The sequence below is a fragment of the Calonectris borealis genome, chromosome 5, assembly GCF_964195595.1.
Source record: "Calonectris borealis chromosome 5, bCalBor7.hap1.2, whole genome shotgun sequence".
In the NCBI taxonomy this organism is placed as follows: Eukaryota; Metazoa; Chordata; class Aves; order Procellariiformes; family Procellariidae; genus Calonectris; species Calonectris borealis.
Window position 1 is genome coordinate 3,250,264 of NC_134316.1, and position 24,709 is coordinate 3,274,972.

The 24,709-nt window shown below is 43.0% G+C and overlaps 2 protein-coding genes across 3 annotated transcripts in view; both read left to right on the forward strand.

Annotated features, from left to right (window-relative positions):
* The window catches only part of KLHDC1 (kelch domain containing 1), a 31,014-nt gene extending 22,514 nt beyond the window's left edge, over positions 1-8,500 (forward strand). Inside the window, exons 9-13 of the mRNA XM_075150724.1 lie at positions 1,644-1,756; positions 2,533-2,605; positions 6,884-6,968; positions 7,303-7,355; positions 7,495-8,500. Coding sequence (XP_075006825.1) covers positions 1,644-1,756; positions 2,533-2,605; positions 6,884-6,968; positions 7,303-7,355; positions 7,495-7,669 — 499 coding nt within the window. The 3' untranslated portion in view covers positions 7,670-8,500. The remainder of the gene's footprint in view (positions 1-1,643; positions 1,757-2,532; positions 2,606-6,883; positions 6,969-7,302; positions 7,356-7,494) is intronic.
* A 497-nt stretch (positions 8,501-8,997) lies between these two features.
* KLHDC2 (kelch domain containing 2) lies at positions 8,998-24,238 on the forward strand. Of its 2 annotated transcripts, none has more exons than XM_075150722.1 (14): positions 8,998-9,060; positions 10,652-10,819; positions 11,670-11,749; positions 12,764-12,881; positions 14,275-14,390; positions 16,867-16,948; positions 17,037-17,120; positions 19,195-19,275; positions 19,353-19,411; positions 19,740-19,849; positions 20,287-20,359; positions 21,505-21,592; positions 22,827-22,879; positions 23,173-24,238. In XM_075150722.1, the coding sequence occupies exons 2-14, from the start codon at positions 10,664-10,666 to the stop codon at positions 23,294-23,296; spliced, it is 1,224 nt and encodes a 407-aa protein (XP_075006823.1). In that variant the 5' UTR covers positions 8,998-9,060; positions 10,652-10,663; the 3' UTR covers positions 23,297-24,238. The 2 variants fall into 2 exon arrangements, with proteins under 2 accessions (XP_075006823.1, XP_075006824.1); XM_075150723.1 differs by lacking the exon at positions 8,998-9,060 and adding an exon at positions 9,115-9,197.
* Positions 24,239-24,709: the final 471 nt, after the last annotated feature.

A 24,709-nucleotide genomic window follows, 5' to 3' on the forward strand; every position in this document is an offset into this window, starting at 1 on the left:
TTTTTTGTATCAGTAATGTGAAAGATTGAAACATTATCACCCATCAGTATCTGGTATATATTTTTCTAAACATCAAAGCCTGTTGTATCTCAGCACAGTCTGCCTCTTTTGCCAATTTTAGAAGCATCTTATACAAGAGCTTTGCAAAGCAGGCACTCAAACATTGTGACTTGGCTTCAACTTCAGTGCCAAATATAGTAGGACAGCTTTGCAATCACTATTTAATTAGCTGTGATTCTTCAGTCTTTACTTCCAGATGGAGAACTGCTTAGCAGTCACCAATAGTGAAATTCCTCTAACTGAACTGCAGATGCCTCTGTTACTCACCCCAGGCTTCCTCTGTGCTCAGTTAAGAGAAATAGGCACTTCTTGAGCATGAGACAACTGCTGCTAAGGTAGACATCTAAAATAAATCACGAGCTGTGCTTTCAAGGACCTGTTTCTCTTCATTGATTATAAAGGAAATATAGATGACTGCCTCTGCACTGTTTGTATTGTAGATTGAGTTCACATCTGTGTATATTACACTCACCTCAGTTTAGCAAAATGGGGAAGAAAAAAAAGTAACTGGTTCTTTGAGATACAGTCTACTTGGACTTAACGTTCCTTTCTTACCCACTCTGGACAGTCTCTGACTAAGATTCTGACCCTGCAAGAGAACGTACAGGTGTTTGCACCTGCTTTTTTAATCCTTTTTCCAAAATTAGGACATACTGAGTGTGCAGTGGCCTAGATTCTTTGTCTCTAACTTTAGGTACTTTATGACAGAAGTTGCCTTTTGCTTAGTATCAAGATACTAGGTGGGCTGATGCCCTCTGGAGGTCCTTACTCTTCTCTGCTGGATCCTCCTGAGACAACTGTATACCTAAGTGCCTAAACTAAGACAATGTGAATTCAGGCCACCCACTATAGGTAATCCCTTATGTTCAGGTCCTTTACTGTTCAGATTCTCATCTCAAGCATACCTAATTGTGCAGCTAAAATGAAATCCATAGATAAAATCAGGAAGAACTGTATTTTTGTAAGATGACCAGATTTTTAGAGTAGTGAACCTATATCTGTTTTATACTTAGGAATTCCACTTCTTACTAAAATTTACCTCAGTTTGGGTGACCCACCATTGTGTTAAAAGGAACGATGGTTGAAGAGGTAGTAGCTTTTGGGTAAAAGGTAAAGCCACAATCCTTGTATCATTGAAGATCATTTTCCTAGGAGTGGAGAGACTGTAGCCCCTTGGGATTCATTACATTTTATCAAATAACTGAGTCTGTTTACCTACATGTACTGTGCAGTTTAATTGAATATATTGTCCTTCCTTTGCTGTGCTAAGTGCCTTCAGTTGTATGTTAAGGAGTGGCTTTAGTGATCTTAAGAAAACAAACAAACAAAATAACAATGGTTTTGTCCTTACATTTGATATTTACATAACTAATTGTTCAGAGAACAATTACTGCAAGAAATGACTTGGTTTAGATTTGAACACCGCTCGTCTCAAGAGTGAATTTGAATTGCATAAGTGCAGCTTTTTCACTGGGAAAATAGTCAAGCTTGTTCTAGGACAAACTAAATTAACTATTAAGTTTTCTGCAGGTTACTTTTCAGCATTCTTTGAAAAATTGTTTTTGTTTATTTGTTTCACCAAGAATTAGTATCAGTGGAGAGAAACCAAAAGATCGATCCTGGCACACGTTGACTCCGATAGGAGATGACAGACTTTTTCTTTTTGGTGGACTAAGTTCTGATAATGTTCCTTTAAGTAAGTAATTTAGAGATTATAATTCTGTTGTACACTTCAATACTAACCTCGTATAGTATGCACATTTGTTGTCTTTCTCAAGTTACTTAGACCTAAATCTTGTTACAGAATTTTCATGGTGCTTGAGTATTTCTCTAGCTATCTTATTTTTATAGAAATGTAGGAGCACATTGTGTAGTACAGTGAGAATGTATAATAATAAATCTTTCATCAAACTGTCTATCATCTAAAAGAATAAAGGCAAGAATCTCATGCATTCTGATACAAACAAGGGGTAACTTTTGATATCAATAGCAACTGCAGTAAGAAGATACAAATAATAATATCAACATAATGTAGATTTGTGGATGAATAACAAATCACAGCTACAAAATGTTAAATAGGAAGTAGCGTCGTCTTACACAGAGTTCCTTTTCTAGAAAAGGCAACTTCTTTTCATGAAAAGAATTTAAATTAGCAAAAACAGCTTTAAGTGTCACAGATATAGTCCATTAGGAGAGGGTGATTTTCAAAGGGACATTGACCTGTTTTCTCAATATATCTAAAAGAAAAAAAGTAAGTGTATTTTAATTCCAGATTTCAGTGCAACGAGCTTTCTGTGACTGAATGGTTAAGTTAAATTACAAAAAACTGAAAAGATGCAAGTTAATGTAGTGGTGATGTTATTGTTATCTTAATATAATGTCCTCTTAGAACACAAAGCTTTTTGTATAAATAAATAAAAATGGTAATACTTTGTCCCAAGAAAAAGTACTAATGTATGTTCTTATTTGTAGGTGATGGCTGGATTCACAGCATTACAACAAATGGATGGAAACAACTTACCCATTTGCCTAAGAGTAGGCCTAGGTATACAAAAATAGATAACGTTTGCTGAAATTTAGGCATTTTAAAATATTATGTCATTTTAAATTATTGAATAAATTGAGTATTTTTAAACCATATTTTAAGAATATTTTAGAAAACTAATGCAGTATGATTGAATAGTTTGCTTTACTAAATTAAGTTCCTTCATACCTGATACAGCATTACTACTTTCTGTATTTGTTAATGCTTAGTTGCATTAAAAGATTTTTTGTGATGAAGGATCTGGGTGTCCAACTAACCTAGTGTTCTATAGCCAAATTATTTTTATATAAGAAAATGTATATCACTCAACTTTTGAGGAATTAATAACCTATGATAATAAAAGTTGATTAATGTTGATACATTATTAGAAACATGAGGGAGACAACCATGAAAATGTTGATGCATCTTTCAGGATTCAAAAGTATTATAAAATACCTTGTTTGTTTGGGTTTTTTTCCCTGAGGAGAAGCAGCTAATTATGATTACAGTTTTGCAAAACTGAATTTAGTACTAACCAGCAAATGACTGTGGAGTTTTGTTATTTCGAGGACTTAACTGCCAACCAAAAAGGACCTAGTTCTAGAATGTGTATTGTTCATACTGGCAACAATACTGTCTCTTCCAGACTCTGTTCCCCTTCCCTCTCTAGTTTAAGACTACAGAAGAAGGTTCATTCTTTCTGACTAAAGAAAGGAAGTTTCATGTTCTGAACCTGCAGGTTATTTAGAACCTGAAAACAGGTGCTTGCTGTATCAGAGCACAGGCTTTTTTTTAACACGGTGTTTGAAGCATTCTCTGTATTTATAATGTAAATACTATTGACTTGATTTGCTGTAGATAGTAATTTTTTTCAGTTTTTATGGAATTCATTCTGTACATTCACCCAGGTACTTTCAGCACAATTTTATATCATTCTTTTAGCATAGTGTACAATTCTGGTCGCATTTGCGTGCTTCCTGCCTTATGTTCTGTTTTCTATTACTGAAATATCTTTACCTCAATTAACGTGCTTCCTGTTTTATCCTATTCTAGGGTGTCTTTTAAATATAACAGCACTGTTAGACCAAGTGTTCTGCTTTGTTATATTTCGAATTCGTTCAAGCCCAAATAAACTTACACCTTAGCTTCATAAAATATTTTCTGTCTTTTTGCGATCAGTGAACTGATGAAGACTGATGACTGCCTTAAATAACAAAGCACATCATTAGCAGTCAAGGATCATATTTGTCTTCGTGTTCAGTTCTTTACGTGGATGATCTCAGTTAACTGCTGAAGTGGACCGCCTCGCCCTGTGTAGTTGTTTTTACTGGTGCATCATGAAAAAGGATCAGGAAGGGACAGACTGTGCTCTTTCTACAGGCAGCAGCCCAGGGAGCTGCAGCTCAGCCTTCACTCTGCGATTAAGCTGGAATAACGTTTGTGCCTCAGGTGGCGGTAGGGCTGGGTGTTAGGAACCAGAGACTCTTGAGCCCCAAGTGGCTTTCAGGCAATTCAAGGGCAGATCCCGTACTGGGCTACAAAGTGGAACTGTCACTTGGCTGTACTGGTAGAGAGGCTGTTGAGCAACCCACCTTCCTTGCTGCAGCGGAAGCGCCAAAGAGGGTTCCTGAGGTTGACACTGCTAAATTTGCTGAGGACTCTGCTGCACACATAGCCCAGACCCTCCTAAGAGAACAGAGCTTTTGGGTTACATGCTGAGTCTTGGAGGTCCCTCAAGTCCAAACATGTCCTATGGCTCTTCACCATCTGAAGATTTTGGTATGCAGTTTGTAGGCTGAGGACAGTTACCTTTCATTGAGCTAATTCTTTATTGAAGTAAATTACCTCTTCCCCTTTAAAAAAAAAAAAAAAGAAAAGATACTTCAATAACCTTTTTCAGAAAGTCTTAGAAACATGGATAAAAGGAGCCATACCAAAAGCTTGTCTATATATTGAACTTGTTTGAGTGTGAAGTACTTACTTGTACCATAGTTGTATCCCTGTTCTGACACAGGATTACTGCAGGATCTCTGCAGCTGAAAAAGGTTTAAGTCAGTTCTATCGTTCATATGACTTTACAGCAGGACTTAAAATGCACTGGCAATAATACATATATGTATACTTCTTTTATATATTTCTATTATTTTTATAATAATACACGGTATATCACACATGTATTAGTGTATTTTCCTGATGCTTCTGCAAAATTGATTCCCTCCTTAAATTCCGTAAAGAATAATTTCCTTCAACCTTCATTTTTAGTAATTTCTAAAAAATTATCTTCCAGGTTATAGATCTGTGATTCTGTATTGGTAGAAAATATTTTTCTTTCTGTCCATCAACTGTACTTCAGCTAACATTTTGCACACCAGGTTAAAATACAGAACAAATTGTGTGTTTAACTTCTAGATTCCCAGTGTTTTCATTACAATGTAATTCTGTTATTCTAGTTAGAAGAGCTGTGTAAAAAGGTTACATCAATTCAGCATCTGTATAATTTAAATAACGTGCTTTATTAGAATGTTTAGGTGATAAGTTAGAGCAGCTGTGAGAGGACATAAACTCTGTCAGTCTGTAGAAAAAGCATCAGGTTGCAAGCTAGGATGTCAACAAAGTCAAGGCAGGAAAGGCTTCCCAGTGTTCTTCGGTGATGAAGTCCAGGCCAGAGTTTTCCTAATGCAGATAAGGCAGAGACAGATCTATCTACAGGTACGAGGAAGAGAAAAGGTGGGATACAGTTTAGCCTAAGGAGAACGGTGAATAATTACTGATATGAATGGAGTAAGAAAGTGAGAACGTTTACTTCTGCATGAAAGTTCTAGTGGTGCATATTATTTTGGTTAAGTAGACTTAAAGGGCCAGAGCTCTGTGGTGATAATCCTCTTGTGATATTTACTTCAGTGGTGATAGACCAATAGAAAAATAACAGATTTTGGTCTGCTGATAATAAAAGTAAATCTAGCAAGGTGTAGCTGCTGAAGTAGCAGAATCTTCGTTAAAGCAAGATTATACAAGCCAGGTTTTGGTTTGTTTGGTTTTTCGTACACCATGTGCTTTTATATGCACAACACAAAACTTACTTGTGGGCATGATGTAAGTAATTGACACACAGAAAATGATCCCCAGGAATCTCTGGGGGAAGCGTAAAACTGAAACAGGATACCTTGCGTTCTGAAGCTCTCATCCTAGTGTTCAGGGATAAGAGTCAGTACTGAAACCCTACAATCTTAAAGCCATTAGAATTGTAGTTATGAATAAAAGAAATAGTGGAAAATTGGAAAAAAAGAAAAGAAAAGAAAAGCTGCTCTTGGCAAAAGCTTGTTTTGTACAGTTATTTTGTTTTCTAAAAATTTTCCACTGTAACGTTTTGTTGAAGTGGTAAATAAGACAAAGTATATATAATTAGAGTACAGAAAAATCAAATAATGACAAAAATATATTGTTCTGTATGAAATGTAATCATTCAGCAAAATTCTCATGAGATGGATAGTCACATTGCTCTCTCCTTTTATATTGTTAAAGAAACGAGTAATACTGTATTTTAAGGTATTATTTTTTACCTCTGAAGACTTTTGAAATGATGTCTTTGTCTTGGTTTCCAAAGAAGTAAGTGTTACGTTATTGTGCTCTGTGCATGTACGGCTGCCTCTCCTGCCCATGTACATTTTGAATCAATTGACCCATTTCAGTAATATTTGACAGAGAAGTAGGAAGCTCAGAGATACTAAGTCCCAACATACTCTGTGCAAATAAATGGCCAAACAGAAGAGAGACTCTCGTAATTGCCTCGCTCCAGTGCGCGCTCAGTGCTTGTTCTCCATTATTCCATAAGAACGGGAGGTCTGCCTCGAGACACAGGCTGATAAAGAACAGGCTTTGTTGTTTCTGCAGCTCACAGAGCAACTTGTAAAATACATTACTTAAAATTGTAAAATACATTACTTAAAATTGTAAAATTCTTCTGGGTAAGTAGTGAGGCCAGGAAGACTTAAAGGCTCTGTGCCTAAGTAGTGGAATCACAGGATTAGAAAAGTGACCTTTCCATTTTAGTTAAAAGGAACTTACATCCTTATAGCAAAAGAGTCTTTTGAAAAGAAACTTGAATATGAAGAATTCATATTCATAGAAGAATTCATATTCAAGGAGGAGAGTCTATGTGAGATGAAGAGGTTAATATGCAAGTAAACTTACTGCTTCTCTGAAACCCTTAAAAACATTTCATTTTTAGATGTTTTGCTGATAACACACAACTGCTTTTTGTTACATGGTCACTAATTCTATTTATAATTTTATTTCTAGATTGTGGCATACAGCCTGCCTTGGAAAAGAAGGAGAAGTGATGGTGTTTGGTGGCAGCAAAGATGACTTGCATTTCATGGACACAGTCAGTAAACTGAATAATGAAATCCTAGCCCTATAATAATTAAAATTGAAATAAAGTTGATAACAATTGCTGATACTATTGGGTGCATTCATATCATGATATTGTGAGATGTGACCTTAGGTGTTCTTGGAAAGTAATTTAAGAGGGTTTTTTCCTGCCCTTGTTAGGCTCATAAAAAGGAATTTGTTATTCAGATTCTTTATAAATAATTATTTAAGTATTCTCAGTTTTAAATTATGCATGTGGTAATACATGTTACATTAATCTAGAAAATAGCAGTATTTCTGAGATAAGCTGTTTGTCATTTTAATGGTTCTTTTTTTCTGTTGATCAGGGTCATTGCAGTGACTTGTTGATATTTCAGACTCAACCTTATTCACTCCTCAGGTGAGTTGAGGTTATTGGCACAGAGTCTGGTGTAAATTGTTATGGCACTGCGCTTTTACACACAGGTTTTTAGGTTATAGACCATTTACTTAAATCTTTCTTTTTTTTTTTCTTTTTTTTTCCTCTTCTGCTTCTTTAGGTTGTGTCTTGACTGCATTGGTAAAAACGCAGCTCTCTTAAAGAATCAAATACAATGCTTGCCGTCAAAACTGTTGCAGCAGGTGCTGAAAAAAATAACCTTCTGGGCTGCAGTTAACCACCGGCAAGAGAAGAAAGCTGAAACTGAAAGACAAAGCCAACTAAATACCACATGAACAAAGGCAACAAAACTGTTGAACACTTTGGTTTATTTACAGCATACAAGCAAAGTCTTTTGTTAGTGAACTTTACTAATGCTACAGAACAACTGTATGTTAAGCTGAGTTTCTAAGTGAAGTTTGAGAACAAAGAAATCCTTTTTATGGAAGTCTCTTGTTTTCTGCATTATAGAAAACTGATAAAACTTTATTTGTATATATTGTTAACTTCTGCTGTTGTGGTCTTAATGAGACAGTCCATACAACTTGTTCTTTTTGAAGGTGACAGATGATACAAAATGTTTTCCGTTGGATAAAATACGGCTTAAGTCTTATTAATCTTACTACAGCCTTATCACATCAGCCTTTCCGAAAAGATAAAATTACTTCAACACAGTATCTTTGGAAGATTCACACTTATCCGTCTTGAAAAAGGTAACTAATTTGTTAACACCACCGAATCTGATTATTTCATTCCGCTGGACTCTGTCATCTGTCCAGCTAGTCAAATGACGGAGCCAGACGTCGTACTCCAAGTAGGAAAATCGGTAAGCTCACTGTGGAACTTGAAGAAATTCAAGCTGCAGTGCGCAGCATTGCCGTTTGTATAGGAAAGCTGACGTGCAGTTCGTAATATGGTTTTACTATGTTTCTGTAATCGACAAGTCCTTTTTGAGATAGGTTGTATATTGTATTTTGGATGTGTAAAGTTTATATTTAATTCTTGTTTAAAAAAAATGCTTATTTATTGTTTAAAAAGAGCATATGTAGTACTTGCTATTTTTCTGTTTCAAATATTTAGTTAACAGGAGCACAGTCATTAAAATTTTATAGAGAGTTGAATCGACACCAATTTTGAGTAGTTTTTGACAATCTACAAAACTTATTTAATCACGGAAAGGCATTTTTTGGAGCAAATTTGTATCATAAAGGGAAGTTCTGTGACTGGGCATTGTAGCAGAGCCATATTTTTGTATGTGCTAAACTTAAGCATTTGGTATTAGTTTGGTGGCTTTTTTTTTAAGTGGGAAGTTGTGCTCTCTCGGTTACCATGGTGTTCTCCTGACAAAGAAATACCCCAACTCTCCGCTGGTCCTTCGGCCGGGGGGGGAGGTCCAGGTAACGGGCCGCAGCGCCGCCATTTTCCCTCCCGGACTGGCAGTCCCGTCCCGCAGACACGCCTCGCTCCCAGGCCGTGCCGTCCCTGCAGGTGAGGGGTTGCGGCTCGGCTCCGCGCCAGACCCCCGTGCCAGGGTGACTCCGGTAAGCCACCGGAGCGGCCAGCCCCGCTCCGCCGCGGCGGCACCGGCCCCCCCCTCCCCGGCCAGCGGCGGGGCGGGACGGCGCCTGCGCGGCGCTGCCGGAAGCGGCCGCCCGCGGCGGATGTTGACGCTGCGCGGCCCGCTGAGGTGAGGCAGGGAGGAGGGGGCGGCAGCGCCGTCCGGCCCGCACCCCCCCGCCGCCGCCGCCGCGGTAGGACCCGGGCCCTGGGGGCGGGACTGGACCTCGGGGATCGGAGGGGAGGCGGCCCGGCAGGGCGCCGGGGGTGTGTGGAGCGCGGGTCCGGGGGCCGAGGCGGCGCGGGGGGCTGAGCCGGGGGGGAGCGGGCGGTGAGGGGGCTGCGTGCTGTGGGGTGCGGGGAGGGATCAAACCTTGACAGAAAGCGGGGGTTGTTAACGGGTCTGGTCAGTGCGGTGATGGCGCGTTGCTCTGCACAGTGCGGCTGCCGCTCAGGTGCGTTATGGGTATGTCCCGACAGATAAAATTTATCGGGCCTGCCTCAACACGGGAGGAGACCACATCTGGCCAGTCGCGGTGTCGTGAGGGATGTGGGCAGCCAAGGCAGAGCCACAGAGGGCTTGGGAATTGCAGTGGCTTGTGAGGAGTGTTTTAGTACGGGACTAAAAAATTGCTGAAGGGGGACAGAAATTGTCCAGTGTGTCTGAGATTGTTAAAAAAAAAATTTAAAAATGCTGATCGGTGGGGAGAGGTCAGTAAAAATCTGGTTAACTTGAAGCAGACAGATTTCATTGAGGTGTGAGTAAGGCTTTCTAATTCAAAGCGCAATTAAAGCTCAAAAATAATCTACCGAGGGTGGTGTAGTGTCTCCATCATTGGAGCGATTCAAATTAAACCAAAATCTGTCAGGAGTGGTGTAGGTGTCGAGGATTTTGGGTGAATGCAGGGTTTGTTAAGCTGAGTGGCTCCCAAGTGGAAGGCGATTTTGGCTTTTCAGGGGTCCCCCTGCTCCATTCCAGGCTGAGGCAGAGCGTACAGACAGCTTCCCGGGTGACCTGGCAGCGCTGACTTCAGCGTCTCCTCCTGGCTTGATTCCTCCCACTGCTGGGGCTTTGAATTACCAGTGACCCCAGTGACAGCGTGGCCCTGGGGCTCCTCGCGTACCAAAGCCCTGGCGTGGAGGCTGCTCTTACCCCTAAGCTGCACAGTGCTCGGGAGCCGTAGGCTGGTTGCGCGTAACTGTCATCTTTCCAGGACGCACGCATTCTGCATGCCAGCGTGATCTGGGGCAAGGGCTTTGTTTTGTGGTTTGTTTTTTTTTTTTAGCATAGGTAACATGTCTCGCATTTAACAGCTGTGGGGAGGTTTGTGTGTGGGAGGCTTGGCTTAGGAAGCCCAAAGGGACTTTGCCTGAAAAGCTGCAAGAGTTCTCACTTTTGTGAAAACCATACTGTAGGCAAAGCTTTCAAATTTAGTCCGTTGTGGGTTGTTTTTTTGGTCATCAATTAACGCATTTATAGATAAGTGTGATTTTTTTAAAAAAGATAGAGACCTTGGCTTAAATTGACAACTGAAACGATTAGAAATTACACACAACTGAGGAATCCCCATCTGAAACTTTCTTGACTGATGGCATAACTTCTTCCGCTGAAACATCATTGTGAAAGAAACAACAGTGTGTAGTTTCTCTGTTTTTTTCCTCCGGTGGTTTCTCCTGATGGTTCTCAAAGCTCCATACTATGTATTATTCTGTGCACGTAGTACTGTATCGAAATGGCCGATGATAACGAAGACCTGCAGGCAGACGAAGAGCTCCCAGCTCCAGCTGAGGACAGCTTTGAGCAGCTGGAGAATGACAGCCCTGCTGAGCGCAGCGGGCACGTGGCAGTCACTGATGGACGCTGCATGTATGTCTGGGGAGGCTATAAGGTACGCTGTTCTCCTTGTTAAGTAAGCCTTCTGCCACCCGTGGTGCTGGTAATTACGTCCCACTAGTTTGGGAGTGACTCTGGAAAATTATCCCTCCTCCAGAAAAGAAAAGCTCCAGTTATCGAAGTAGAATATGACATTTAAGAGTTTTGAAATATTGAAATAAATCATGAGTGTTAAATGCAGATCTTGGCAAACAGATAACTTTTGTGGGATGCAGGGTGTTGTCTGCCTTTGTTAACTCACGTGTCTGTTGGAAGAGAAGGAAATACTGTCTGATTTGAAGTGCACACTGTGCAAAACGGTGCTTCTATTTCCAGCATTATCAGCACAACTATATATTGCATGTTGATGATCATGGGTTGATTATTTATCGCGCTGAGGTGTGCGTGTACCGCAAGCAGAACCAAGTCCTTTTACAATTTTGACAGGAATGAAGATAAATTGTCAGTGAACTTGGTAAATAAATTGGTAGCTCAAGAGAAAGCTTTGGTGTATTGTTCTGGTGGTGTCATGGGGGATGGGGGAACTAAAAAGGAAATTTTGGCTCATTTATGCACTTTAGATATCCTGCTTGAGCTATGAAAAGGAGGTTTAACTTCCATTTACCCCAGTCTGTGGCTCTGCTGGGAGCTTGTCTGGTCCCCAGCAGAAGCTAAAATAGGCTAATACCTGCACTCCGAGGGCTGCTGTGCAGGTGAGAGGCACAGGATTGCAGCAAGCGCTGCTCCTGCTGTTTTCTGTTCCGTGATTAGATTTTTGAGGGGGTGTAAACATTCACAGGAGTCTGTAATTCAGTATGTCAAGCATCCTTCTAATGTTGCTTTTTCTTTCCTGACCTGTTCTGCAGAATGCCCAAGTTAGGGGATTTTATGACTTCTATCTGCCTAGAGATGAAATATGGATCTACAACATGGAGACTGGAAGATGGTACAGTAAATAATTAACTTAATTGTTGTTTTTTGGGGGGGAAAAAAAGGTAAATTCTTAAATTGGTATAGAAAGCATGCTGAGGGTCTGTGAACAGAGAGAGAATTCCCTGATCTCTCTGTTCCCACCTATCAAACTGTTGCATAAACGTGTAAAATATTTGCAATTTTTTTTTTCTGTGAAAACAACAAATATGTTTTCACAGGGTGAAGTAGAAAAGGCAGCTTGGACAGGCAGCTTGGACAGGAGCATGTGATCAACAGTGTGAAGTGTTTTGGGATGCCTGGTATAGGATACAGCACCTGAAAATTGTATTTGTACCACTTTTGATTACAGTGGTACATTGGTGATGGAACCCGTACTGAGTTTTTTATTTGTTGTGCTTTTACGAAGTTGTTCTTAAATGTTGATGCAGCCAAAGAAACGACTGTGTCATCTTAGATCATTGGGAGCCTGGAAGTTGTGCGAAACCCGCGTGCCTGATAGTGCAAGAGAAGGGAATGCAGTGCTCCAACTCCGCAGCTAGCTGCGAAGCCAAGTCCCCTCAGCGCTTTGCAGAAAGTGCAGTTTCAGCAGTGCTTCCAGTCCTCATTGTGGTTCGGGAGAGCCTTGGACATGGGCAGGAAGCTCATCTTTGTGGTTGTAATGTTTACAAACATTAAAAATCCAGTAGCAAAATAGAAACCTTCAGTTTAGACACGTGCATCCTCTTTGCCTGAGGATCTTTCTGGGATTTTGAACGTGAAGGGCATACCAAACTCCTGGACTGGGCAGACGGGATTCCTCCCCCACAAAACATGTATTAATTAAATTGTCTTTTCCCCACCCCCTTCCGTCATACCAGGTTAGTGCTGTAAATTGTTAAACCTGCAAGGGTGTGAAGAACTCATAACTGAGTGGTCCACAATCAGCTATTGTAATTAAAAACATACTGGTAGTGTTATAAAATTCCACTGCAGATAAAATCATACTGTTCATTTTTATCAGATGAAATATTTTGAACTGTGCTTCTAGGAAGAAGAGTAAAACAGAGGGAGATGTTCCACCTTCCATGTCTGGAAGTTGTGCCGTGTGTGTAGACAGGGTGGTGTACCTATTTGGAGGACATCATGCACGTGGCAATACAAACAAGGTCAGTAATTTAAAGGTAAACCCCTCCTCACAAATAGGAGCTTCCCCTAATAAGCTTCCCCTCATTAGCTTTTGTTCCCATTTTTTATAAACAAGAAGTGGCCTTTTCAGTTAATTAAAATCCCTCCAAAGCAAGAAATGTATAATCTTAACAAATCAAGGAAGCTTTTTCTTCTGAATGACTGGGCAAGTTGGATCTTGCTGCAGAGCTTAAATGTTAATAACTGGGGATGCTGAACGTGTATCAAGTCACTGTGTCCTCCGTGGCTTCTGCAGCATAGTATTTTCATCTACTGGCTGTTTCTCTAGTTCTTGGAAGCAGATAACCAGCTTTCTCATCCTGTCAGCGGCTTCCCCAGATGTGAACTAATTGAAGCCGTGTTCTTTTTGTGCTTGCCTGAGAGGTTTTGAATAACAAAATACAGTGCTTGCCGCTTGGATTTTTTTTCCTTGCAGGTGATTAGCTGGCTGACTTTTACCGGTTCAGTGTATTAATTTCTCTGCAACAGGTCAGATAATGTGACATTTGTAAAACGGGTCAGCCTTCAGCTCTGCATCATTTCACATGATGATTGTACTCTGGTAGCTTTACACCACTGAAGAAACACCATGACCTATTACTTGTTTTGGTTGCAGTTGTTCTTGAGCAATTCACCCTATAAATTGTATTGCGTTGGTGCTTTTGAGTCTGCTTCTTTTGAAAGATGGGAGTTTCCAGAGTTCACTGAAATAATATCAGGAGGTGATTTATAACTGCTCTGTAGTTGTTTGAAATGTTATTCTTCTCTGGAGTCTCTGATAATATTTTCTGAGGTTCTGCAAGTGTGATTTAAATTAAACAGTTTTTTTGGCCTCGCTCTTAAATACAAACTGAAAGTAGCTTGATGCAATGATTGCAAATAGTCTGAAACAAACTACGTTTGTAAAGTATGACTTGCTTCCTTCCTGCTGTGGTATTCTTACATTTCAGTTAGTTTATATATGTGTATCAGCTATTTTTCTCCACGTAAAATGATGTGACACACAGAGAAGGGATGATATCGTAAAAAAACACTTTTTTTTTTTTAACTTTTTTTTTTTTTTATTGTAAGATGATTGCTACTTTGTACACACCTTCATTGTATCCCATGTCAGTTTTTGGATGGTACAACCCAATATCCATAGTCCTGTTACTTTTGTAAAAAAGTGTTTGGGGCTTGAGTCTGCAACAAGATGAGGATCTTTGGATCCGTATTTTGTTCCAAACATTGTCAGTGCTCTGCGCAGCTGGGAAAAGAACTTTTAATTTATTTCTATACCAATACATGCTAATTAAAAGTTAATATTTTAACATCAGTCAGACTTAAGCTTTAAGCTAACTGTGTGGGTAAAAAAAATCTTTTTATTTTCTACAGTTCTACATGTTAAATTCCAGATCCACGGACAAAGTGCTGCAGTGGGTCAGAGTAGAGTGTCAGGGGGTACCCCCTTCATCAAAGGACAAACTTGGCGTTTGGGTTTACAAAAACAAGTAAGGCTCCAGCAACGAAGTCAGCACAGCTGTCCTTGCGCGTGTGTTTGCTTTTAATCACTCTTAGCCGTGTCATTGTTGTGTCTTTTTGTTTGAACAAGAGCTGCAGAAGGACTTCTTGTCTGCAGCACATATGTGCTTCAGGAAGATGTTGGATTTCTTCCCCTCCCCAGCCAGCCTTTTAGAATTGTTCTGTCCTTCAACGGTTGATAAGCAAAAAATCTCACTCCCAATTTGGGTATATGTAAGCTGCAAAGTATCTGTGTGAGTCACAATCCAAAATGTAGGCTCATTACAGACAAATCTTCCACGGTGCGTTCTCAATACATCACTTTAAAGACACTGCATCGTGGTTTCTTGTATCAGCGTCATTCCTCTTGGCAATTGCATAGAATTGCTTCACAGAAGCCTGTTCTAGGATTCCCTGTGTCACGCAAAATGCAGTCTTTTGGTCACGTCTTGTGGGACAGCTTGCGTTTCTTTGATAGTGGAAGAGCAGGAAGCCATTTTAATCTTAAAATTGCATGTGGCTTTTTCAGCGATGCACATGCTTAATTCGGTGTGTTTTGTGCTGGTTGCACAAAACAAGGAATGTGTTAGATGAACTGTGGTTAATGTTATCTGATTTAAAATGTTGGGATAGCGTCCCAGAGATGCCAGAAGGCCTTTTGGCATTGCAAACCTTGGAAAAGATGAGGAAGACAAGGAGAAGGTGTTGGAGCCAGATGAGCTGACGTGCAAAACGTTGTTGCCTTGCCCCCTCCTCCCCCGTTCAGTTAGTGTAGTGCTAGTCCCCTAAGCAGGGAGCTGTGTGGTGAGATTGTTCCAGCCTTCTGGCACTGGAGAATAGGCTGAGGAAAGCCCCTCTTGTAGGTAGGTGGTTTCCTGCTTCCACAGGCTTGCTGTATCCCAGCTGCTCAGGAGGCTGGGGATGGAAATGAATTATCTCAGGGAAGGTCAGGGGCTTTTGGGTCTCTTCTTGGAGCATCTACCCAGGGCTGGTTTCTCAGAGGGTTCCTGGCTTCCAGAGAACAGAACTCCAAAATGCTCTGGCACAGGTGACAGCTCACAGGGCCGGAATTGTCCCCTTGCAGGAGAAGCTGGAAGGGCCGATCCCTGCAGAGCAGGGCTCTCTCTGCAGGCCAGGTGCCCGGTATAGGCAGTGGTGTTGGGGTACGTGATGCCAGGCGCTGAGGAGGTCTGGTGCGAGGTGACGATCAGGGCCTCTCGTTCTTCTTTGGTCACAGCTGGCAAGGGTTACAGGCTCTTACTGTCTTGTCATATCAGGGTAGGGGTTTAAGCTGTTGCCTACAAAACCTTACCTGGACAGAACAGCCATCTTCTGCCTGTTAGCACAACTGGTCTTGACTGTATCGCCTCTGGCTCTACTGAGGCAGAGGAAATCTGGGGTGCAGTATGTCCTTTTGAACCGTGTATGGTGATTTTGGTGTATAACGCTACAGATGGCTGTGCTGCTTTGTCCATTACGTGGAGAGAAAGCTCACTGTTACGGTATTTGCTGTGGGATTTGCTGCAGAGACTCATGAAAGAGAGGAAATTGCCTGTGGTGCCAGTTTTCAGATTCTTGACGTGGAGAGAAAGCTTACGGTTATGATACTTGATGTGATCAGTTTAGATGTGAATCTGTGCAAGACTGGAGTTGTGGTTGTTTAGTTAGGTGGTGTAGATTGTTTTCTGTTACTTCATAATTCAATAAGAATTTCTGGCAAAACCATGCCATTGGTTTCTAATATATCCTAAAATCCAAACATAAAACTTAAAGGTAAATTACATTTTAAAAACCAAAAAGAACAGTAAAAACAGATGAGTGACTGCTCATAGTAACTGTTCTTCAGGCTTTGAAACAAAATGCAGCAAGTACAAAGGAAAATGCCTTCCTCCCCCAAAACCAAAAACTTTCCAGGCCGCTTCATTGGTAGAGGGTCTGTGGCACGTAGTGTCCCTTGGTCTCCTCCTGCCCTGCCTTGCCTAGCGCACAGCTCCACAGTGACCGTGCCCAAGCTGTAATGCTTTCCCTTCGCTGCTTACAGGAGTGTCTGTGAACATTTCGGGCTCAGGGAAAACGGGCAGAGGGCTTGGAAAGGGTGGAGACAGGAGACTGCAGGAATAAACACCTGTGGCCGCTGTGTGGGAGCTCTGATAACAAAGGCTGAAGCGCAGCGACCAGGCAGCAGGCCTGGTAGGCTCGCACATTTGGAACCGGAGCAAGGCTTGGAAGCCTGAGGCCTGGGAAATAGCTACAGAGGGATTTAATGTGGGTGGTAGGGTCGATTAGGCAAGAAACAGGGCTCCGCACCTGGCAAACTTGCACTGTAGACATATTGGAAGTAATGAAGCCAAAGGAGCTTCCCTGGTTCTCCTGTCTTCTGTTTGAGCACAGCCTTTACAGAACTTTAATTTGTGGCAACAGATGTGCTAGCATTTCTAACAGATCTTGATGTACATTTTGTTTCAGGCTAATATTTTTTGGAGGCTATGGTTATTTTCCTGAAGGGAAACAACGGGGAACTTTTGAATTTGATGAAACCTCTTTTTGGGTAAGTAAACCTGGAAGTAATTTCTGTTTAAACTTCAATATTTAATTAGTGCTTATTAAAAATTGTTGCTTATTGAATATTTTTAAAGAATTCAGGTCTTCCTAGAGGGTGGAACGACCACGTGCATGTTCTGGACACTGAAACTTTTACTTGGAGCCAGCCTATAACTACGGTAATTATTAGTCTTATGTCAGTTATTTTAAGTTACAGCTCTTAAGAAATATGTGCACTGTGTGCCATATCTCTTGTAGCATCCTGTGAAAATAAGGATGACTCTGTTAGGCCTGGGTTCACTGCTTTAATTTGTGTCAAGTTAGAAGAGGGGGCTGATAAAACGGCCGCTGTGCGGGGTTACTCGTGGCCTGTCCCAGCAGCAGTGGCTTTGGGCCGCAGATGTTCTGAGTGCCTGGCTGTGTGCTTGGGTAACTTGCAGCGTGAAGCTGTCTTAACCTGTTGTATCTCCTGGGCTGTATCTCTAGTCTGTACCTCCCTGGTGTTATTTTAGAAGATGTGGTTAACTGTTTGCAAGCAAGAAGCACGGAAATTCACCCAAAATACATTTTTCTACTTTCCTGCTCCACCCTGCAGCCTTGTCACCAGTCTTTAACTGGCAAGTGCTTAGGTGTCAGGTGCTCTGTGATCCTGCCTTCTTCGGGATGTAAACCAGTCCCTAAATGCCAGGAGTTAGAAAAGATGGAAGAGCTCTCTGAAGTACCTAGTGCTAGCTAGCAGGAGGACGTGAGAAATGCCTTGCAGGGTCATGAGGCTGGGACTCCACAAATGGACCGTGTGGAGCTGATCTTCTCTCACTGGTGTTTGCTAAGTTTGTTTTCTCCGTGGGATGAATCACGGGCCGCTCGCTGTAGCTGTGGCGGGCGGGAAGCACTGCTGGTTCCTGCTGTTCTGGCTCCTCTCCTGGGACATGCAGCCTGTCTGATCCAACCAGGGGAGGAAACCTGGCCAGGAGCTAAAGCTTAGGACTGTGTGACCAGGGCTCTCCTCCCTTCTCGCGCTTCCTGAGCGAGCTGTCTTAATTCCCCGCACCTTGCTCTCTTGCCAGCGAACTGGGACTGTTAATTTCTCTCCTATATATGGACTCCGTGAGGTGTCATTAGCGTGCGTTTGCAGCCTTACCTACAACATGCTTCTAGGGGAAGGACTGTTACGAGAGAGGTTTGAAACACTGTTGGTAGAACTAGCCTTGGAAACATCCCCTCAAAATAAAAATTACCTGCTGCCTATTCAGTAGCATTCTTGAGGCCATTTAAACTGAATTTAAACCATCCTCTCTCCTCCCCCAAAATGGGAAACTTGCTTTTTATTTTGATCTGTTTTCTCTCTTCATCTTTTTTCCTGTTGACTTGCTTTCTTTCATGCTTCAGTGGCATTGTGCTCATGGGGAGCTCAGGAAAACGAAATGTATGGTTTCCTGTCATCCTCACCATAGTGTGATGGTTTGGTACATTTCACTTGGGTGCTGAATTGTGGTCAAAACAAAACAGAACATTCTGTAATGGCAAATATACACCATTTGAAGTGTCCCAGAAGTATTCAGGAACAGGCAACTGGAGTGATATTGCCACAGAATTGGAGGAAATTAAATTTGAGATAAGTATTTGAGATAATCCTTATTCAGATTACCAAAGAATTGCTTTGTCTTACTAATACAAATCTCAAATATTTCAGAAGTGACTCAAGAAAAATACTGTTTAATGATTTATTGTCACTGTCTCATTTACAGTCTGAGGTCTTCCGTCACTGTCTGAACCCTCTTCTAAGAGCAAAATTTATACCTTGACACTTAAAGAGGGGAAAAAAAAATCCCATTTTTAATGAGTTTTCTGGTCTTCCATCCATCAAAAAAAGCAAGTTTCTGCACACAGAATGACTTACTGGATGTTTTTTCACTCTCTATTCCTTGTTGGCCTTAAATCTGACTTTAGTTCAGCCTTTCATCTCCTCGGGTGAGTGATTTGTGGAACTGCGAGACCTTGCTTTGCCTTGAGTGCGGTGTCAGGTGAGCTCTCCTGGGAGGGCTGAGAGGAGCCGGGCCCCTGCCCTGCCGTGCCCCACGCCTCCCAGGGTGCCTGGGGCGGCCGTAGCCGTGCTGCTTCGTGTGCGTGACGGGCACCTTCAGCCCAGCTCCTCTTCGCTTGATCTACTGCAGGTTTCTGGTGAAATGACATTTTCTTTCTTTTTGTTATTGTATCAAACTTACCTTCTTATGTCACATTTTCTTTTCCCAGGGTAAAACTCCGTCACCGCGAGCAGCTCACGCCTGTGCTACAGTTGGGAACAGAGGCTACGTGTTTGGTGGCAGATACAGAGTAAGCCCCAGCCCAGTTTAACGATGTGTTACTGAAACCTAAACGGAGTATTTCAACCATGGTCTGCTTTATTGTAGGAGTCCAGAATGAACGATCTTTACTATCTGAATTTGGATACGTGGGAGTGGAATGAAATGTAGGTACTAAAACTTGAGTTCCTTTGTTTGTAAAGCAATAGGAAGGTGCCATTTTTATTCACGTCTAATCATTCTAGTGAAACTTGGTAAACTCCAGCAAGTAAACAAACTCAGGTAGAACTCATCCTCCCGATCTCTTGCTGTCTGGCTTCTTTAAGTATTGATACGAGTAAAATTCTTAAAGAAACTAAACTTGCTGTTGGGTCATGAGCTATGTGCAGTATGAAGCTGCATCCTTCAAATACTGAAAAATAATCAGAGCAGAAGAGACCAGCAGTATTTTATTGTAGCACATGTGTAATTTATGGTGCTTTTATTGAAACACAGAATCGCGCAAGGCATTTGCCCAGTCGGCCGATCGTGGCATTCTTTAACACCAATTTCCTCAGATCACCTCTTTCTCTTTGGAGGATTCACCACTGACAAGCAGCCATTAAGTAAGTCATTCCAAAAGGATTTTGTGTTGTCTTTGTGTTCTTAAACAGTTGTGCACAGAAGCTTGAGTTACTGCCTAGTCACCTTACATTCTTCCTAAATTCCTTCCATGCACTTGTGATCTAACTCCTTATGGTCCACAGCTAATTTCACAGAGTAGGAGTCACCGAGTATGTGGAGACACTATTATTTATAGAAATTAATCTGCTCTAAAAATATATCTAATGCAAATTGCAATTCGTAAGAGCGTTAGAGTTCTCCGTCTTTCCCTTCCGCCTGTTTTCAAATAGCCAGCCCAAAGTTTCATAGAGTTTTTCCTAAAAAACTTGATTTATTTAAGAACAAAAATGGACTGTGTTACACCAGAGTACATGTGTATTGCAGCAAACGTGAAAGAACTAACAATACTGTTTGTATTTGGGGTTTTGCTTGTTTTCAGGTGATGCTTGGATTTATTGTATCAGCAAGAACGAGTGGATACAGTTTGAGCATAACTATTCTGAAAAACCAAGGTATGGTAGACACTTCCCTGGAAACCTACTAAAAAGAGTGAGGAAGCTTTTCATGTTGGCTGTCAGAGAGAGGACACGCGTTCCTCTTTACAGTGCTCATTTTTCTTAACGATACAGATGCTAGCTTCTATGCCAGGAATGCAGGTGTATTGAATGTGCACGCAAAATGCAATTTGAATACCGCTGTAGGACTGGCGCTGGCGGTATCGTACAGCTCAATGTTTGTGAAACAGCAGGAAACACGGGGGTTTAGGCTTTGATCTCCTGGCTGCAGAGGTGCCTGAGCTGCGAGTGCCAGCACAAGAGCTAACTGGAACCTGCGTGTTCTTGCTCTGCCAGCAAACTGGACACAGGCAGCTGTCACTGCTTTGAGCATCCTCGCTGGTGGCTAATCCTGTGCACACCCCGGGTATTTTTGTCTTCCTGCTGAGTAAATTAGAGATGATGACCTGCAATTTAAAAGCATCAAAACTACTGTGATGCATGTATATGGCATTGAAAACACTCGTGTCACGTGAGTTACTGCGATCCATCTTGTTTGGGGAAGTGTTCTGATCCGAGGTTAAACGAGTTAAAGCAGCGATGCTTCCTGGCCTGCCCCCTTTGGCCCTGCGCTTGCTGCTGGTGGGGAGGAGGGGGGGTCTGTTTTCACAAGGCTGAGCCGCTGCCCCCACCCGGTTTTCCCCCCTTTGGAGCAGCAGGACAGTGACCTGTTGTTGCTGAACGCCCGAGTGAGATGAGGTGTTTCCCCAAGTCTTAGGAGAGCAGTACGAAATCTGACTGGCTGTGTTCGTTCAGTCTTTTGACTCAAGAGGGCCATGACAATAACGTTTGTGCAAGCAGATCACTGCAGCCGTCCTCCAGAAGCGACAGGACGGTGGTTTCGCACAAGCCTGCACTTGCAGGCAGCGTGCCGCTGAGCCCCGCCGCTCCGCAGCCCTGCTCGAACCAGCACTCCTTACACAGCCCATGGTTTGCTGACCAGTTTTCTTTCTCTGAACATAAACTACTGTTGAATTAGTCACGTCTACAGCGTACTGGTGGAAGGGCAAACTTGCATGTGTTAACTTCAAATACAAATCCTAAACATGCATTATTGGGTGGGGTGTTTTTTGGTTTAATGCAGTGCTGACTTCTGTTTCTAGGTTGTGGCATACCGCTTGTGCAAGCGAAGAGGGAGAGGTGATCGTCTTTGGGGGCTGTGCCAACAACTTACTTGCCCATTCTAAAGCTGTAAGTTTATTTCGAGCTTTCCTTTCCTGTGCAGCCCGGCTCTTCCCGCAGGAGCCGTGGTGTCTTACTACTCCAGCAAGTGTGAAACGCTTGTAGTCGGCAGCGTGATTGCATGAGGACTGACAAAGGTGCATAAACAAACCTTGAAGGGGAAATGTTTTGCTGCTTTTCTGGAAACGAGGTCATTATTCATGACTATGAAATAAGTCTTAAACTAACTATGGCTTACTTTCCCTCACGCATGTGTTTCGCTTGGAGCCTGTTCTCTCCCAACTACTTCTTTAGCTTTGCCCTGTGCTGCTCAGGGGGGTGTTTTCAGGGAGCCCCCCCCAAAGTAATTTCTTCCCTGTGATGCCTGGTGAGAACAGGCTGAGCAGAGAGGGGCTCTTCAGCCGGGGCGGGGGTGTCCCAAGGTCTGTAAAAACACCAGTGGGCTGGAAAGGGTGACCGGGAGGAAGCACCTTCTAGTGTAAGGACCAGTGGGTGTCAGCTGGAACGAGCGAGTGGCAAACCAGAGCGGGGCAACACTTCTTTATGCACCAGCAGCTCAGCTCTGGCAGATAATACGTTGTATGTGCATTCAAGGAGCAGGCATAACCATTTAAAAAAAACAAAACCAAAAACAAACGCAAAAAACATGGACTGCTGAGCCTGATACAGTCCCTGTGCCTGAAGTTCCTCAGTGCAGATCCCTGAAGACTTGGAAGTTCTGCCAGGTGATGGTCCTTTTCTCCCCCCTCCCCGAGCACAGGTGTGGGCCAGGGTCAGAGCTGGGACACGGGGCGCACAGGGCCCCCCTTACGCACCCACGCTGACTGCAGCGTCCAGCCCTCCAGGGCTCCACTAGCCCGGTCCCCTGTCTGACAGCAACAGGAGCTGCTGCGCAGGGAGAGCGTGTGAGCCTGGCCACTTCGCGCGCCCGTTCCCCTCCAGCTGTTTGTAGGGGGTGGCACTAGATCTGTTTCCTGATTCACCTGCAGTTCCCTGAGGGCCCATAACTTCCCCATTGTAAGCTTTGGAGAGCAATTCTGCATTCAGCTTGTCTGCTGCCTTTGTGATTTATGTGAAGTCCACTCTGCTCCCCACCGTCAGCCTCTCCAGCCCCCAGAGCCGTGCCATTTGCGTTCTTTCCATGGGCCGTTCGCGTGAGCCTTGGCTGGTTTGGCTCCTGCTGTAATGATGTGACTCCACATAACCAAACTGCTGCTCTCTCTCCCTCTCTCCTCCCCCCCAGGCTCACAGTAACGAAATACTTGTGTTTTCTCTACAACCAAGATCTCTTGTCAGGTAAGAAAGCAAGACTTCAACGTTAAACTGTCGTGTCTCCATCTAAGACTAGTGCAGGGTTACCGCCAGACCTGTTTCTTATGTTCCTAAAATACTTGAAAACATTTTTCCCCTAAAGAATGCTAAAAAAACAGCAGCCAATTATGAGAGGATAGAGCGACATTCCTGTCAGAAGCACGCATTTGGCACTGACTATGAGAACAAGCCCTCGCTAAATGGCTGTAAAGAATGAGCTTACCTTGCAGCCCTTGCTCAAAACCGTGCTAACGCCGGCCGTGTTCCCTCTCCCCAAGGCTGTGTCTCGAAGCAGTCATTTGCTTTAAGGAGATGCTGGCCAGTTCCTGGAATTGCCTCCCCAAGCACTTGCTGCACAGCGTCAATCAGCGGTTTGGAAGCAACAACACCTCGGGCTCCTGAGCCCGCTGCAGGCATCCCTGAACGAGCTGTGCATGGACGAGCAGTTCTAAGAAGATGTAATAATTTTACCAAGTGTGGCAAACATTAAACTTGTATAGGTTAAATATCCCTATAGTTGTAGGTAGTTGCTTCTTGCCTTTAAGTTGCATGTGAATGGCCTAGAGAGAACCTATTTTTGTGTAAAGATGTTTGCAATAAATGTATTTAATGCAAGTGGAGATGTATCCTGTGCTTAAGCTAAAATTAGTTCTGGGTTTGTCCACCTTGAAGTACGTGTGAGGGCCAGCCCCAAGCGAGAGGACGGGGTGTGCGTGTGTGGAAATACTTGTTACGGAGTCCCTAGTCAGGGACCTGGGGACTTCAGTGGCTGCGCAGGAAATACTGAGGCACGCCACGACTGTTGAAGAGGCATGTTGCTTTAGTCTAGGCTGAAGATTGCTGTGATGGGTGAGCAGTCCTGGTTTAGTCTACAGCCTTAGGAAACTAACTGCTTAACATTTTGCCACAAATGCTTAAGGTCAGAGAAATGGGATTTGGAAATTGTACATTGTCAGAGTTGGTAAACTGTCGTAAACCTTCAGATGTTAAAGCACCACTACTCTCTGCTTGTTTGTAGTTTGTTTTTTTGGAACTCTTTATGTTGTGGAACTTCAGTTGTGAACCTTAGGTAGCAGATATTCTGCCCTGAGAAGTGTAACTGAAAGTGCTTGAGCCTGTTATCAGCTGTGTCAGTAACCTGTGGAGCTCACCTACAGCTGGAACAGCCTGAGGGACTTCAGCTTGGTGGAGGTGCACCGAAAGTGGCCGTGGGATGGGTCGGTGCCTGCCTTTGCTCAGCTCCATCACCAGCAGGTGACATCGGGGACAAGGAACAGGCTGTGCCGCTGTGGGGAAGGGGTGAAATCATGTTTGAGCTGTCCTCAAAAAAAAAAAAATTAAAAACTTCGACTTCTACAACAAAATAATTCCTGTACTGTAATTCCTGCGCCGGTTTCTTTTGTAAGCGTTAGCTATGGCTTGAGTAAGCGCTCAGGGTGGTGCCGACCGTCAGAGCTGAGCTGTGGGTTCACCTCGGGCGTGCCGATACAGCACACGGGGGTTTATTCTGACTCTCAAGCTCCGGCTCTTCTTCCCTGCGTGCTCCTACAGGGGTAAGGATTACGCAGCACAATTCGGCTGCGCACCGGAGGGCTAGAGCTGGAACTGCACCTTCCATCTCCTCACAGCTGATGGCATATTTTGGGAAAAATAAAATTCTGCCTTTTCTTAAATGCAGCATTTTGCACTGAAACTCTCCTACTAGAAACGCCAGTCCCCTTCAGGGGAAAGCGGCAGGTATTGGGAAGAAACAACATCACAGAGTTTTGCTGCAGCAAATTCAGGCACGCCTTTGCCCAGCAGCGTGGGGAAGGA